This window comes from Phacochoerus africanus, chromosome 1 (genome assembly GCF_016906955.1).
Source record: "Phacochoerus africanus isolate WHEZ1 chromosome 1, ROS_Pafr_v1, whole genome shotgun sequence".
NCBI lineage: Eukaryota > Metazoa > Chordata > Mammalia > Artiodactyla > Suidae > Phacochoerus > Phacochoerus africanus.
Window position 1 is genome coordinate 120,324,096 of NC_062544.1, and position 15,196 is coordinate 120,339,291.

The following is a 15,196-nucleotide window of genomic DNA, read 5'->3' on the forward strand; positions in this document are numbered from 1 at the left end:
CCCCACCCCTGTGGGGCCTGGGGCTGCTTTACATGAGCAAATGTATCCATATTTCTGATGTATACAATGTGCATATCCACAGCAAATGGGACAGAAGCTACAAAATGTTTCACCTCGGTTCAGATTAAGCATTGCACCTAATGAAGAAAGATTTAGTCTTCAGATTTTTCTTCGATTTTAGAATTGCATTTTCTACCTCCTCTCTCCAACCTTGGCAGATGGGGGTGGGAGGTGACATCTTAAGGAAGTCTATTTTTCCATGGTGAAAGGAGAGGCATACAGAAGGGTATGGTCCAAGACTCCCTCTTGGGAACCTAAATTTTACTTACTATCAGTATTATAAAAATGATGCCCTTCACTTTAAAAGAAATCAAACAAAAACGAATGCTGAAACAATGTGAGGATCTCTTACACCCTCCACACAGTCCAATCCTTCTTCCATCAGTCCCCTTGGAACCCATCTAGACATTATACTTATGTGTCTATGTATGTATGTGCATACCTAGACACAGACACATGTCTAACTGGAAGAGGCTGTTACCACCGAACCTAAGTTCAACTGCTTGCCGCTTGAAAGGCTAATAGTGCCTGGCATACGTAAGCATTTGATTAATATTAGCTATTAATACTACTATTATTATTAATCCACACTGTATGGGGTTTTGTTTATTTCATGAATACAAGTGCCCTATCTTTTGTTTCCAACATCTAGCACATAATACGGGCTCAGTAAGTACTTATTTAATAAACGAATACATGAAACTATTGTCTTAGATTTGGAAATAGGGCTATCTGGGACTTTTCATGTCAATCCAGACAGAAAAACTACTATGTGCTAGGAGCCAAAAGAGACACTGAGAACGGGTCTTGCCCTTGGGGAATACTTTACATAGGAGATGCTCAGCAGAAGAAATGCTAGATACAATTTTTCTGAACGAATGAATACCTGAGTAAATGAATGACTACGAAACAAGCTCTCAGTCTGAATACGCCCTCAGTCCCTTACTCTAATTTCACACACGGCTTTCCGCACCAGAGGCTGAGTGGGCAAGAGAGGGCGCTAAGCCTGGCGAGCCTCAGATCCCGAGTCACGCCTGGGTCCGTCGGGAAAACGCCGCGCTGTGACGTCATATCCGCCCGAGCCGTCACGCATCCGGGGTCGGGGCAGACAGAAGCCAAACGTAAAGACCCCGGAGTTTTCTAGTTCGTGCTTAGGCTCCAGCCTCTGCCGAGAGGTTCCAAGCCTTGAGGGATTCTTGCAGTGAATAGGAGTCAGGCTAATCTCTCGGAGAGCAGGTAGACGGAAGTACGTAGTAGCGTGGCTGTTTTCCGGCAGTGGATTTAGTTGGCCGCGCTGGTGACGCGTGGATGCGCGCGCCAGGAAGGCACGCGCAAGGCGGGAGCGACGGCCGGCAGCGCGGAGACGCCTGAGGTACCTATACAGCTCAGGTCGCTCAGCGCCCCAGGCCGAAGGCGAGGCGGTGCTGAGAATCACCTTGGGCTTTTGTACAACGTGGTCTTTTTTGCAGAGGGCGGCGAGAGGATTGAACGGGACCACATGTGCAGGGGGCATGCACTCGGCCCCAGGTGGGCGCTCAGTCGACGCCGACGGTCATTGAAAAAAGCCTGCTTTACTTATTGTTTAAAACAATTCAGGTGTCGAGTTCCACTGTTGTGGCAGCGTGGAAACGAATCCGACTAGTAACCATTATGTTGCTGGTTCGATCCCTGGCCTCGCTCAGTGAGTGGGTTAAGGATACTGCGTTCCTGTGGCTGTGGTGTAAGGCTGGCAGCCCTAGCTTCCATTCGATCCCTAACCTGGAACCTCCATATGCCTTAGGTGCAACTCTAAAAAGCAAAACAAAACAAAACACCAGCCTAAGTGGCTGATAGCTTAACAATTTAATCTCCAAACAGTAGAGGACCGAGCTTTCTAAAATTTTTATATCGTTTATGTCCTGTAATTACATACTGAGTGCCTACTGTATGTGACGCACTGTTTTAGCCTCCTGGGAAACAGCAGAAAACAAGGGAAAGATGCCTGTTTCTCTTTGGATTGTACATTCTGGTAAGGCCGGGGTGGGAGGGGGAGGAGCGGGGCGGAGTGCAGAGAAGAATTAAAGAATTTCAGAGTTTCCTGGTGGCTCAGCGGGTTAAGGATCTGGTGTTGTCACTGCTATGGGGTGGTTCGATCCCAGAACTAACCCTTCGCCGCCAACGCACCCCACCCCTCCAAAAAATAAGTTGATTTCATAGTTATGTTCTGTGTACCTGCATAGAGTGGTGTATGGTCTGAGGAAAAAATAGAGCAGGGGCGTGGGGGGGAGACATTTGATAGAAATGCCACTGGAACACATTGAGGGGTGAAATTGAGTAAAGCTATGGAGGAGGCAAGGGAATGAACCATGTGGCTGTCTGGAGGAAGAGTATTTTCACCGAGTGGAAAAGCTGGGAGGGAAAGAGCTAGGAGGCCTGTGTGGTAGAAGAGACTGAGCAGAGGAGAGTGGTAGGACAGGAGGTCAGAGGGATGGGAGGAAGCAATGATACAGATCAGGTTGGACCTTAGATGTAAAGACTTTGGCTTTACTCAAGGCTTCAAGCCTTGAGGAAAGGGGCTTATTAAGGTTTTAATAGGGTCACCCGGTTAGATTAGGGAGGGAAGCAGGGACATCTACTGCTAATAGATAAGGTAATGAGCATCCTTGCAGCCATCAAAAAGGCCGGCTTCAGAGATGATGATAATGACAGCCACTTAGAAGTGTTCACATTTTCCCAGTGAGCCTGGTGAATGAATACTGGGCTGTAGGGAGGGCTTCCCAGGCATCATCTCCTTTAGTTTCAGGACAACCTGCAGAGGGCGGTGCTGTCACTCTGAGACCCAGGCCTGTCAGAGGTGAGTGCTCAATAAACACTTGCTCCTACAGTTTTTTTTTTAATATAAAATAAACATAGTGAAAAATTTACTATTTCTAAATATACACTTCATTGGCAAGAAGTATAGTCACATAGTTGTACAACTATAACCACTATCCATTTCCAGAATACTCCTTAAGTCTTCTTTGTTATTGGCATCCTAAGCCCCAGGCCCAATCTCACTCTACCTCAGGCAGCCACCTCCACTAAGGCAAACAGTAATGCTTAATAAACACCTATTGTGTGCCAGGCAATGAATGAAATGATTGAGGATACTGTCCTCCCTGCCCTTCCAGTCAGGGGAGATTGTAGTGATTGAGAAGGGAGCAGCACCGTGAACTACTGCAGTCCTGAAACAGGAGTTCCCACTGTGGCAAAGTAGGTCAAGGATCCAGCATTGCTGTAGCTGCATCTCAGATTTGATCCCTGGCCCAGGAACTACATATGCTGTGGGCGCGATGGAAAAAGAAAAGAGAAATGAGACACTCTTGAATGCTACCACCATTTAATCAGTCATGTATTCAATAAGTGTTTGTTGAATACTCTGTGCCAGACTCAGGAAATACTCATATTTGTTGAATAGGTGGTTGGATGTAGTGGCTTTGACCTTGACTTCTCATTTTCTCTTGAGGTTGTCTTCTGGGAGTGGTTGGAACTGGGGCCAGAGAGGTTTTTGTGAATGCTGGTCTACAGCTATGTGACCTTGGAAAAGTTCCTTTCCTTGGATAGGCTTCAATTTCCTGTCCCTTTAGTTGGGGGAACCAGATATTAAACAAAGACAATGTTAAGAGATGACATACCAAGGGAGCCTAACTTACAGCAAGGTGTCAGAGAAGGGCTCTCCGAAGAAGTGATGTTCCTAGAAGAGGTGAACTTTAAGCTGGCATTTGAAGGATGAGTAGGAGCTATCCAGAGTGGAGTGAGGTGGGTGAGGAACCCAGGATAGGGGTTCTCTTCAGGGGGAACAGCATGTACTGAGCTCTTCCAAGTTCCAGATCTATTGGGAATGGCTTGAGTGCCCATTCCAGGAATTCCTTTAAGACCTTTGCTGTTTAATCTCTGTCTTCACAAGGCTGACAGATAGCCCTATGCAGGCCTGGCCTCTGGACTGAGAGAATAGGCAGATCCAGCATGGGGGCAGGGCAGCAGAAATCTACCCTTCATTCTGTTCATGTTCTGTGTTGACTGAGTGTAAACAGGAAGAGGACTCAGATTTTACTCCTTTATGCCTTTTTTTTTTTTTTCTTTTCCTTTAAGAGCTGTCATACTAGAGTGGTCTCAGGGCTCTGGAGTGGTTGGAATCTCTTCTGTTCCTTTGGGGAGGTGTGACCTGTCTTTGCGAACCTCATTGTACTCTTCTCAAAAATGGGGATATTAATAGCTTTTACCTCATGGGATCATTGTGAAGATGGGCCCTAAGGCATGTGCCATATTTAGCACAAAGTTGGGTACTCAGTGTGGGAAAATGTTTGCTGGGATTTAAGTAAGAGTACAGTAGTCTGGCATATAAAATATAGAAACTTCCTTTGTATCTATATGGTAACATCAGTTTGACCAGAATTAGATGGGTTATTGTACTGGGAGTTCTTTTTAAAAATAAAATACAGGAGTTCCTGTTATGGCTCAGTGGTTAACAAATCCAACTAGGAACCATGAGGTTTTGGTTTTGATCCCTGGCCTCACTCAGTGGGTTAAGGATCTGGTGTTGCTGTGAGCTATGATGTAGGTCACAGATGCAGCTCGTATCCCACGTGGCTGTGGCTCTGGTGTAGGCCGGCAGCTACAGCTCTGATTAGACCCCTAGCCTGGGAACCTCCATATGCATGGGTGTGGCCCTAAAAAGCAAAAAAAATAAAATAAAAACAAAATAGGTTAAATTCTCATTAAAAAATTGAAAAATATCTTGTATCTTGGTAATTTCTAGCCCTCTTGACTCTTAATGTTGGTGTGATCAGTACTGGAAAAGATGCCAGCCCCAGCTGCCACATATGAAAGAATAGTTTACAAAAATCCCTCTGAGCACCACTACATGAAAGTCCGGCTGTAAGTTCATGTCCTCTAAGTTCTATTTTGTATTTTCAATGAATCTGAATAGCAAGAATGCATTTTTTTCTTTTTAATGTTTTTTCAGAGAATTTCAAGATCGTGGGGTTGGACTGAATGCTGCACAGTTCAAACAGCTGCTTATTTCAGCCCTGAAGGACCTGTTTGGGGAGGTATGGACTCAGTAGTCTGAACATTCCTAAGATCTTTGTAAGACATACTGAAAGAACATTTTTTCAAACATTGCTTTAAAACTTTTTTTTTTTTTTTGCTATTTCTTGGGCCGCCCCTGCGGCATGTGGAGGTTTCCCAGGCTAGGGGTCGAATCAGAGCCATAGCCACCGGCCTACGCCAGAGCCACAGCAACGCAGGATCCGAGCCGCGTCTGCAACCTACACCACAGCTCACAGCAACGCCGGATCGGTAACCCACTGAGCAAGGGCAGGGACCGAACCCGCAACCCCATGGTTCCTAGTCGGATTCGTTAACCACTGCGCCATGACGGGAACTCCCTGCTTTAAAACTTTTAAAACCACATTTGAAATTGCAGAAGCAGACTTTCAGAAGTGATGAGTTTTAGGTAGGTTTGTTCTAATATGCCTTCTGTTACAGACTAGCAACCCGCCAAATTTCCCCCCCCCCTCATTGTGAGGATCTGTTTCTTATACCAGAATGTAAGTGAGCATACCACTTCCTTTACAGAGAAAGTCTCCAATGAAAAAAAACTGAGTTGTGGTACAGTGGAAACGAATCCAACTAGTATCCATGAGGATGCAAGCTGGCTCCCTGGCTTCGCTCAGTGGGTTGGGAATCGGTGTTTCTGTGAGCTGTGGTGTAGGTTGCAGATGAAGCTCGGATCCTGTGTTTCCGTGGCTGTTGTGTAGGCCAGCAGCTGTAGCTCCAATTCAACCCTACACCCCTAGCCTGGGAATTTCCATATGCCACAGGTGCAGCCCTAAAAAAGAGAAAAGAAAAAAAAAACCTGACCTGAACTAAACAGTGTGCTCACTAATGTTGATTTCCATTCCGGTGCAGCTCCTTATCTAATCACAGGCCAACACTTTGAGTAGTCCCACTTTAGCATTCACTTGAAAACAAATACAAGTTTTGAGAGAGAACAAAGACAGATAATTCTCAGGAAATTATTTCATATATTCTATCAAATTAAAATCTGTCAAACATTCAGCAAAACTAAAAACTTTTCTCTGCAAAAGACTTGGTCAAGAGAATGAAAAAACTGGAGTTCCCGTTGTGGCTCAGTGATAATGAACCCAACTAATATCTATGAGGATGGGGTTCCATTCCTGCCCTCGCTCAGTGGGGTAAGGATCCAGGTTAAGGATTGCCATGAGCTGCAGTGTAGGTTGCAGGTGTGGCTTCGATCTCGCGTTGCTGTGGCTGTGGTATAGTCTGGCAGCTGTAGCTCTGATTCAGCCTCTAGCCTGGGGACTTCCATATGCTGCAGGTGTGGCCCTTAAAAAAAAGAAGTGAAAAAAGAGAATGAAAAATCAGGGATTTCCCTTGTGCAGCAGGTTAGGCATTAAGCATTGTCACCGTAGGAACTTGGGTCACTGCTATGGCTTGCTTCAATCCCTGGCCCAGGAATTTCCACATGTCAGGGGAATGACCAAAAAAAAAAGAGAGAGAGAATGAAAAAGCAAATTATGAGAGTTCCCGTCATGGTATAGCGGAAACGAATCCAACTAGGAACCACGAGGTTGCAGGTTTGATCCCTGGCCTCAATCAGTGGGTTAAGGATCTGGCGTTGCCATGAGCTGTGGGGTGTAGGTCACGGATGCAGCTCGGATCTGGTGTTGCTGTGGCTCTGGCGTAGGCCAGCAGCTATGGCTCCGATTTGACCCCTAGCCTGGGAACCTCCAGATGCCTTGGGTGTGGCCCTAAAAAAAGGACAAAAAGGTGAAAAAACAAATTATGGACTAGGAAAAGTTATTTGCAAACCACATATCTGGCAAAGGACTAATCTAAAAATAATAAAGTTCTCTTAAAACTCAATAGTGAAAAAATACTCAAAACACTTCTATTAGAAAATGGGCAAAAGAGGAAGTTCCCATTGTGGCTCAGCAGGTTAAAAACCTGACTAGCATCCATGAGGTTTTAGGTTCAATCCCTGGCCTCACTTAGTGGATTAAGGATCCAGCGTGCCATGAGCTGTGGTGTAGGTCACAGACAAGGCTTGGATCTGGCATTGTGGGCAGCTGAAGCTCCAATTCATTCCCTAGCCAGAACTTCCATATGCCGGGGCTGAAGCCCAAAAAAAAAAAAAAAAGGCAAAAGATAGGAAAATTTTACTAAAAAGATGTGCATTTGGCAAAGAAACATATGTACAGAAAAATGTTCAACATCATTAGCCATTAGGGAAATGCGAAAATGCAATGAAAATAAATGAGACGTTACTACACACTTAGCAGAATGACTGAATGAAAAATAGTGAACATTAAGTGCTGGTAAAGATACAGAGAAACTGGTTTGCTCATACATTGCTGGTAAGCATGTAAAATGGTACAGCCACTTTGGAACACAGTTTGGCAGTTTCCTTTCAAAAACTATAGTAGGTTGGTTGTTTGTTTTTTCCCCTTTTCTTGGCTGCACCTGAAGCATATAGAAGTTCTTGGGTCAGGGATTGAACCTGTACCTCTGCAGCTACCCAAGCCACTGCAGTTGGATTCTTAACCCACTGCACCATAGCAAGAACTCCTATAGTAGTTCTTTTATTTTTTTTTTTTAATTTTTTTGCTTTTTAGGGCTGCACCCGTGGCATATGGAGGTTCCCAGGCTAGGGTTGAATCAGCTACAGCTGCCTACACCATAGCCACAGCAAAGCTGGATCTGAGCTCCTTTTGTGACCTACACCACAGCTCATGTCACCACCAGATCCCTAACCCACTGAGTGAGGTCAGGGATTGAACCCACAACCTCATGGATCCTAGTCAGGTTTGTTAACAACTGAGCCATGAAGGGAACTCCTATAGTAGTTTTTTTAAATTACCATACAACCCAGCAATCGCAAGCTTGGATGTTTACCCCAGAGAAATGAAAGTTTACGTTCTCTTAAAAACTTGTACGCAAATATTCATAGCAACTTTATTAGTAAGGGCCCTGAAGTAGAAATAAGCCAGGTGTCCTTCAGTAGGTGAATAATTAAACTATGGTACATTCATACTGTGGAATATAGTCAACAATGAAAAAGATACACACATGATAAATTGAATCTCCAGAGAATTATGCTGAGTGAAAAGCGAAAACCAAAAAGTAATAGATTGAGAGATTGCATTTATTTAATGCTCTTGAAATACCGTAATTGTATAATCTAGATAGATGTTAGTGTTTGCTCATCATGGCCCAGTGGAAACGAATCTGACTAGGAACCATGAGGTTGCAGGTTCTATCCCTGGCCTCACTAAGTGGGTTAAGGATCTGGCCTTGCCTTGAGCTGTGGTGTAGGTCGCAAACTCGGCTGAGATCCCGCGTTGCTGTGGCTGTGGTGTAGGCTGGCAGCTGTAGCTCCTATTTGATCCCTAGCCTGGGAACCTCCATATGCCATGGGTGCAGCCCTAAAAAGCAAAAAAAAAAAAAAAAGGTTAGCATTTGCCTGGGTTTGGAGATGGGGTGGTAGTTATGGCTATAAGGGGATAGAGGGAGAGAGCCTTGTGATATATAGCTCTTTATCATGATTGAGGTAGTGGTTACATAAAACTATCTGTGTGGAATAATAAAAAGAACTACACACATACACATGTAAACAAATGTATAACTGGCAAAATCTGAGTAAATTCTGGTTGATCAATTTCAATTTTCTGGTTTTGATATTGTACTGTTGTTATGTAAGATGATTTCATTAGGGGAAGCTGAGTGAAGGGGTACATGGGATCTTCCTATATATTTCTCTCTTTTTTTTTTGCTTTTTAGGGCCACATCTGAGGCATATGGAGGTTCCCAGGCTAGGAGTCAAATTGGAGCTACAGCCTACACCACAGCTCACAGCAACACCGGATCCTTAACCCACCAAGCGAGGCCAGGGATTGAACCTGCATCCTCATGGATCCTAGTCGTGTTTGTTTCCACTGCACCACAGTGGGAACTCCTCTATATATTTCTTTGCAATCTCATATGACTTAAGTTTTCAAACAAAAGGTATAAGAAGAAAATCTATGGACCTTCTATATGTCAAATATAAAACCTGGTTCCTGGGGATATAGTTTAAACAGACATGGCCTCTGCCTCATAGACTAATGGTCTTGCTTATTTTAGTAGGAAACTATGTTGAACAATTAATGGCATGAACTATAAGTATTATGAAAGAGGAATTATGTGGGTCCAGTAAATGAAAGAGCATAGCAAGCAATTGAGCTTAATCTTGGGGGTCAGGGAAGGAACAATTTAAAGGAAGACTTGAGAAGGAAAAAGAGTCATTAGCAATATGAAAAGGTTTAGGAAGAGCGTTCCAGGAGGGGGGGTTGTAAAAAATCAGGCCAGTACTGGAGTTCCCGTCATGGCTCAGTGGTTAACGAATCTGACTAGGAACCATGAGGTTGCGGGTGCGATCCCTACCCTTGCTCAGTGGGTTAAGGATCTGGTGTTGCTGTGAGCTGTGGTGTGGGTCGCAGACTTTGCTCAGATCCCACATTGGCTGTGGCTCTGGCGTAGGCTGGTGGCTACAGCTCTGATTAGACCCCTAACCTGGGAACCTCCATATGCTGTGGGTGCATCCCTAGAAAAGGCAAAAAGACAAAAAAAAAAAAAGAATAATAATGATAATAGGCTGCTAACAGCATTATTGCATACTTAGGTTGATGCTGCCTTACCCTTGGACATTCTGACCTACGAAGAGAAGAGCTTGTCAGCCATCTTGAGAATATGTAGCAGGTATGACAGACAGTGGAACATTTCTAGTTTGATGGATGGAGAAGTAGAGCAAAATACTCTCTTCTGAGAATGAGAAAAGTTTTGTCATTGTGAACTCCAAGCAGCTTTTGGAAGTTTAAATTGGGAAGAATATGAACTTTGGTTCACCAGGAACTTACGCTTTAGAGGCCCATACCTGTGATTGGTTTACAACAGTAGTGTTTTCCAGCTGATAGTCACGGTTGCAAACTTAGAAATGTATATTTTCGGAAACATTCCAAATTGTCCGCCTTTAACATACTATGCTTTTATTTTTTTAAGTTTTCTCATTTAGATTTTTCTGTTAGAAACTACTTTCTGGACTATCACAAACAAAAGCACTAGGGAGATATTGGCAGAGATGAATCTTTACTTATGTTTTCTCTATCTCTCCATAGTGGTCTTGTCAAATTGTGGAGCTCTTTGACTCTGTTGGGATCCTATAAAGGCAAGAAATGTGCTTTCAGAGTGATTCAGGTAAAGACAGTTCCTTCACATGTTCCAAGTGAGACTGAGTAGGAGATCAAATTACCTAATATGTGTCCCATTTTTGTGCTTGCATAAATCATTTAGCTAGGAGGGAAAAATCTAGCACTTCATTATTTATGAAAGGGTAAAACAAAGCATTTAGATTTTGGATTGTATGGGAGATGTTTTGGAATAAAAGTTGAAACTCTTACATTATGGAAGTCTTCATTTATTGCTTGATGCATACTACCTAATGTATTGGAATGCTCTTTCGGAGCTTATCACGATCTCTTGTTTATCTTAGGCTAGCTCTCAGGATGCTTTCTGAAATGCTACTGCATCAGTTTGGCCTATCCTACAAAACGGGGCATGTTTCTGCATTGTCCTATGTTTCAATGCAATTTCCTGATAAGGCCTTAAACTTTTTTCTTTCTCTTACAGGTTTCTCCATTTCTCCTTGCATTATCTGGTAATAGTAGGGAACTAGTATTGGATTGAATAGTCTTCAATTTCAGAACTCTTCCTCGCTTTCAAAAGAGATTTTTGTTGCCAGCATAATATTTGAAGACTGAAGCAGCCTAAAAGCTCCTGGTTGTTGGAATCTGAGGATGCTGAAGATGCTCCCAGTCATTTCCAGCCATTGCCTTTGGTGGGGTAGGCTTCAGAGAGGAATCTGCCTGAATTGGTTGGCACTGAACAGGATGCACTCACAGCACATGCACATCAGAGTGGGAGACCGGGCTGAACTCAGCAGGGCCTTCACACAGAGGGACGTGGCTGCCTTCTCAGAATTAACAGGGGATGTCAATCCTTTGCATTTAGATGAAGATTTTGCAAAACACACCAGATTTGGAAAGACAATTGTACATGGAGTTTTGATCAATGGACTTATTTCAGCTCTTTTGGGTACTAAAATGCCAGGGCCAGGCTGTATATTTCTTTCCCAGGAAATTAACTTTCCAGCCCCTTTATATGTTGGGGAAGTTGTTTTAGCTTCTGCAGAAGTGAAAAAGCTTAAGCGGTTCATTGCTGTTATTGCAGTGTCATGTTTTGTACTAGAAAGTAAAAAAACCGTTATGGAAGGCTGGGTTAAAGTTATGGTCCCAGAAGCTCCTAAATCCTGAAATAATATTTTTAAAGATGCAGGGTCAGGCATCAGTGTTACTACTATTGAAGAGCCTCTGAAGAAAACAGAAATTGCAAATCTTCATCACAGAAGGGCTGATAGATCCAGAAACCCTTATTGGGGGAGGGGAGCAGGTATCACACAGACTTAGGTTTTTTGTTTCTTTTTTTTTTTTGGTGTGTTTGCCATTTCTGGGGCCGCTTCTGTGGCATATGGAGGTTCCCAGGCTGGGGGTCGAACTGGAGCTGTAGCCGCTGGCCTACGCCAGAGCCACAGCAACTTGGGATCCGAGCCGCATCTGCAGCTTACACCACAGCTCACGGCAACGCCAGATCCTTACCCCAGGGAGCAAGGCCAGGGATTGAACCCGAAACCTCATGGTTCTTAGTCAGATTCCTTAACCAGCGAGCCACAACAGGAACTCCCAGACTTAGGTATATTTATCTATCTAAGTTTTTTAAATTGGAAGAAATGTTGGGAAGATTATCATTTAACTCAAAGTTAACTCACTGTTCTACTTTTAGGATTTCAAACCTAGTTAGATTTGTATTTGGATGACACATACATACCAATATCTGTGTAGAATAAGTTTCTCATGGAATTTATAATTAGCTAGCATTTAATTATTGAAGGCAATGATAGAAGATGGGTCATCTTTGAACACCTTTTACCAATAAATATTCTTAGATCCTGTTCTTCAGCAGTTTCTGGGTTAGAGAGGGTTAGGGTTTTGTTACATTTTATAGTAAGATGGCATCTTGTTCAACCTTCAGTGTCAACTTGCCCTTCAGGTAGTTTTCATGTTATTGGAAGGCTCACGTGCATCTTTGGATTCTGTTGGGTAAACTCTTGGTCTCATTTATAAAACAGGGATAACAAAACCCACCACACAAGATTGTTAGAGATGACAGATATAAGTAGTTAAGCACAAGGCTGAGCCCATTCTCTTGTAAAAATAAGGTTAGAGATTTTTCCTGAGTTTGAAGCTAAACTGGCCAAAAGTTAGATAACAGAACAGTATCAGGATGTCAGCCAATCTCTGTTGGTTTTCGAAACTTGGAATAGATCTTGAATGCAAAATTTCTATTTTACTAATCTCTGTTTTCTCTCCTTGAAAATATTGTAGGGTGCCCCCCATTATATAAATAATATATGCTTGTTATTAAAAACTATTTAAAAATTTTCGGGGATACTGTGGAGGCCAAGTTCCTAAGAGTTGAGGGGTGCTAAAGGGTATGTGTGCCTAATGTTACAAATTGGTCACCCTAACATAGTCAACACTTTTAAGAAAAGAGTCTATAATAGAACATACACATGGTCCACCTGTGCTCCATGGCCTTAGATGGTGGCTCAGACCAGAGCTAGATACTTTTGTTCAAGAAGGTAAGATCAACTTTGGTTGCATCAACTCATATTTCCTCCTGCTAGTAGATCAGTAGCTAGATTTTTAATTTATTTTTTAATCTCAAGGCGATCAGATTACTAGAAAGAATGATTCTACTAACTAGAGGGTAGTGATACATATAAATAGAGTAATTTAAACTGTTTAATCCAAACTCTCTTTTGTGACAGTAAGATGAAAATGCCCAAATCAGCATGAGAAGCAAGGATGCCATTATCAGGAGTTTTAGAATGGATGGATATACAGATTCCAGCCCACCTGAAGAAGGTGTGTATTTATAGGTGAAATGCTACACATGCCAAAAATTTGATAAGACATTGAAAAACAGAATGAGGGATTTGAGGCACAAAATACGGACTGGAAGCCAAGACAGTGTACCTACAGACCTTACCCTCTGGGTGTTGACAGCAGTGCTGAAGTTTGTAGTGATGCGATTGTTGATAACCTACCATTTTTTCAATGATGAGCCAATTTTCTGCATTAACTCTGATCCTTGAAACAGTTTTATGAAGTTAGCGTTCCATTTTATAGGCAAGGAAATAGACTAATGCTGTATGGCTTGCCCAAGCTTACAGCTAGTATGCAGTAGGTCTAGGATTCAGTTGGGCCTGCCCAGCTCCAGAGCATTTCTTTTTTCGTCTTTTTTCCATCACCCTGTGGCTCTTAAAATATCCCCATTATTGGAGCACTGTCAGTTTCTATAATTGTATCTTGTTATGTGGCATGAAAGTATCTGGAGCCATCATTCTATATAATTCTTTTTATATTCAGAGTGTTCTAGATCTTATTCCCTGCTATATCTACAGTGTTTTCTTCTTTGCTATAACTTGATGACTTCCACCCATACCTATCACCTATACTTTTTTTTTTACATTCAGTGATTGTCTTCAGAGCAGAATTACTGAAAGGATTATCCTAAAGATAAAAAATTATGTGCCAGCCTAGTATGGTGGGGAGGGGCATGTGTGAGATGTGGCGGGATAGCTGATGGATACTGTGTAACTTAAAAGTAGCTTCTCCTGTGTTTTCATTTTTTTTAAAGTGCTCCCTAAGTGTCATGGTCTTCTTTGATCTTTGTAAATCAGTAAAAATTTGTAATAAAGAAGTGGGGAAGAAGTTAGGGTTACTTCTTGTAAATAATGACTTGTACTCATGGCCAAGATTCTCAAACCACTTGTGCTTTGTTAAAGCTGGCTATGACAAAAACGAGCTGGTTGTCTTTTCCATTTTGAACTCTATATAAGCTGCCAGAAAAAAATGACTTCTCATCAAAGTATGGGTGGCCGTCAAGTTAGGAAATTCTCTCCCAGGTAATTGAGACAGTACTGGGTCACAAGTGGAAGTGAATACAAAAGTACTGACTAAAATAGCAGGCCAAATTGTACAAGCACTTTCCACATAGGGGCATTATAAGACAGCAATTTATACAGTGTTTGATTGTCAAGACATATATACCCATCTTAAGTAGTTTCAGCCTAATGTACTGGAAAATTGCTTAACAGATTTTTATATTCTATTAGAAACATTTCCATATTGCTGAAATGCCACTCATTTCTTTTTCTGAGCAGTAAATAAAGTAGCAACAGGGAGGAATCCTCACCACAGCCACCTTTCATCTTGTGTATTCATCTAGAAAAAGAAGAAACTGCTGAATGCACATTGATACCGCTTAAGTAACCACAAGTTTTCATTTTGTGCTGAATTATTAGTCATTTTTCCTTTAAGTTCCTAGAGTATGATTGAGACCAATTTACTCCCAAAGAAAATGGCTATTAAGTTATATCTTAAGTTTTTATATTAAAACATACTCTACCAAAGGTTGACAGTCACTTTGTGCAACTGTGCCACTCCGAGTGCCCCATGTGCTGGCATCATTTATTAACTGACTGTATCTGAACAGAATATGAGAGCTGTGGAATTGCTCTTGGGCTGCACTTTAGTATCTCCAGGGTCCCAGATGTTTTATTTCCTTTGTTCTTGGCTTTTCTTCATTAGGCTTACAATAACAGCAGAGACTAGAATTCTCAACATCTTTAAAGAAATTATGGATTTGAGCAAAATCATAAGAACGCTGAAGACAAATGTAGACACTACATAAACACTACAGGATTAATAGGAGGCTCTGCAGTCAATTTCTAGGCCATAGTCAGTTTCTAGGGTGGCTCTTAGCTGGACTACAGTTCATGTGACCTTATAAACCCTGAGCAAAATTCCTCTGTGATGTGATGGAAAATAACATGTAAAGGAAGCAAGAGTTGAATTTTTTTTTTTAATCCACCTCATGAATATTTAAAGAAAGAAAATCATTTTGAGATGGGAGGTGATGCTGCTTAGGAAGTACT

The 15,196-nt window shown here is 42.3% G+C and overlaps 2 protein-coding genes across 9 annotated transcripts; both read left to right on the forward strand.

Annotated features, from left to right (window-relative positions):
• Window positions 1-1,132: 1,132 nt before the first annotated feature.
• Window positions 1,133-11,350, forward strand: RPP14 (ribonuclease P/MRP subunit p14). Of its 8 annotated transcripts, none has more exons than XM_047778025.1 (8): window positions 1,133-1,432; window positions 1,530-1,587; window positions 2,837-2,893; window positions 4,838-4,956; window positions 5,045-5,129; window positions 9,764-9,840; window positions 10,257-10,335; window positions 10,768-11,350. In XM_047778025.1, the coding sequence occupies exons 4-8, from the start codon at window positions 4,880-4,882 to the stop codon at window positions 10,822-10,824; spliced, it is 375 nt and encodes a 124-aa protein (XP_047633981.1). In that variant the 5' UTR covers window positions 1,133-1,432; window positions 1,530-1,587; window positions 2,837-2,893; window positions 4,838-4,879; the 3' UTR covers window positions 10,825-11,350. The 8 variants fall into 8 exon arrangements, with proteins under 8 accessions (XP_047633981.1, XP_047634001.1, XP_047633954.1 ...); XM_047778045.1 differs by lacking the exon at window positions 1,530-1,587 and adding an exon at window positions 2,006-2,068; XM_047777998.1 differs by having other exon boundaries at window positions 1,133-1,587.
• On the forward strand, window positions 10,935-11,450 carry HTD2 (hydroxyacyl-thioester dehydratase type 2). The gene has a single exon (XM_047777984.1). It carries the CDS (start codon window positions 10,935-10,937, stop codon window positions 11,448-11,450), a length of 516 nt encoding a protein of 171 aa, XP_047633940.1.
• Window positions 11,451-15,196: the final 3,746 nt, after the last annotated feature.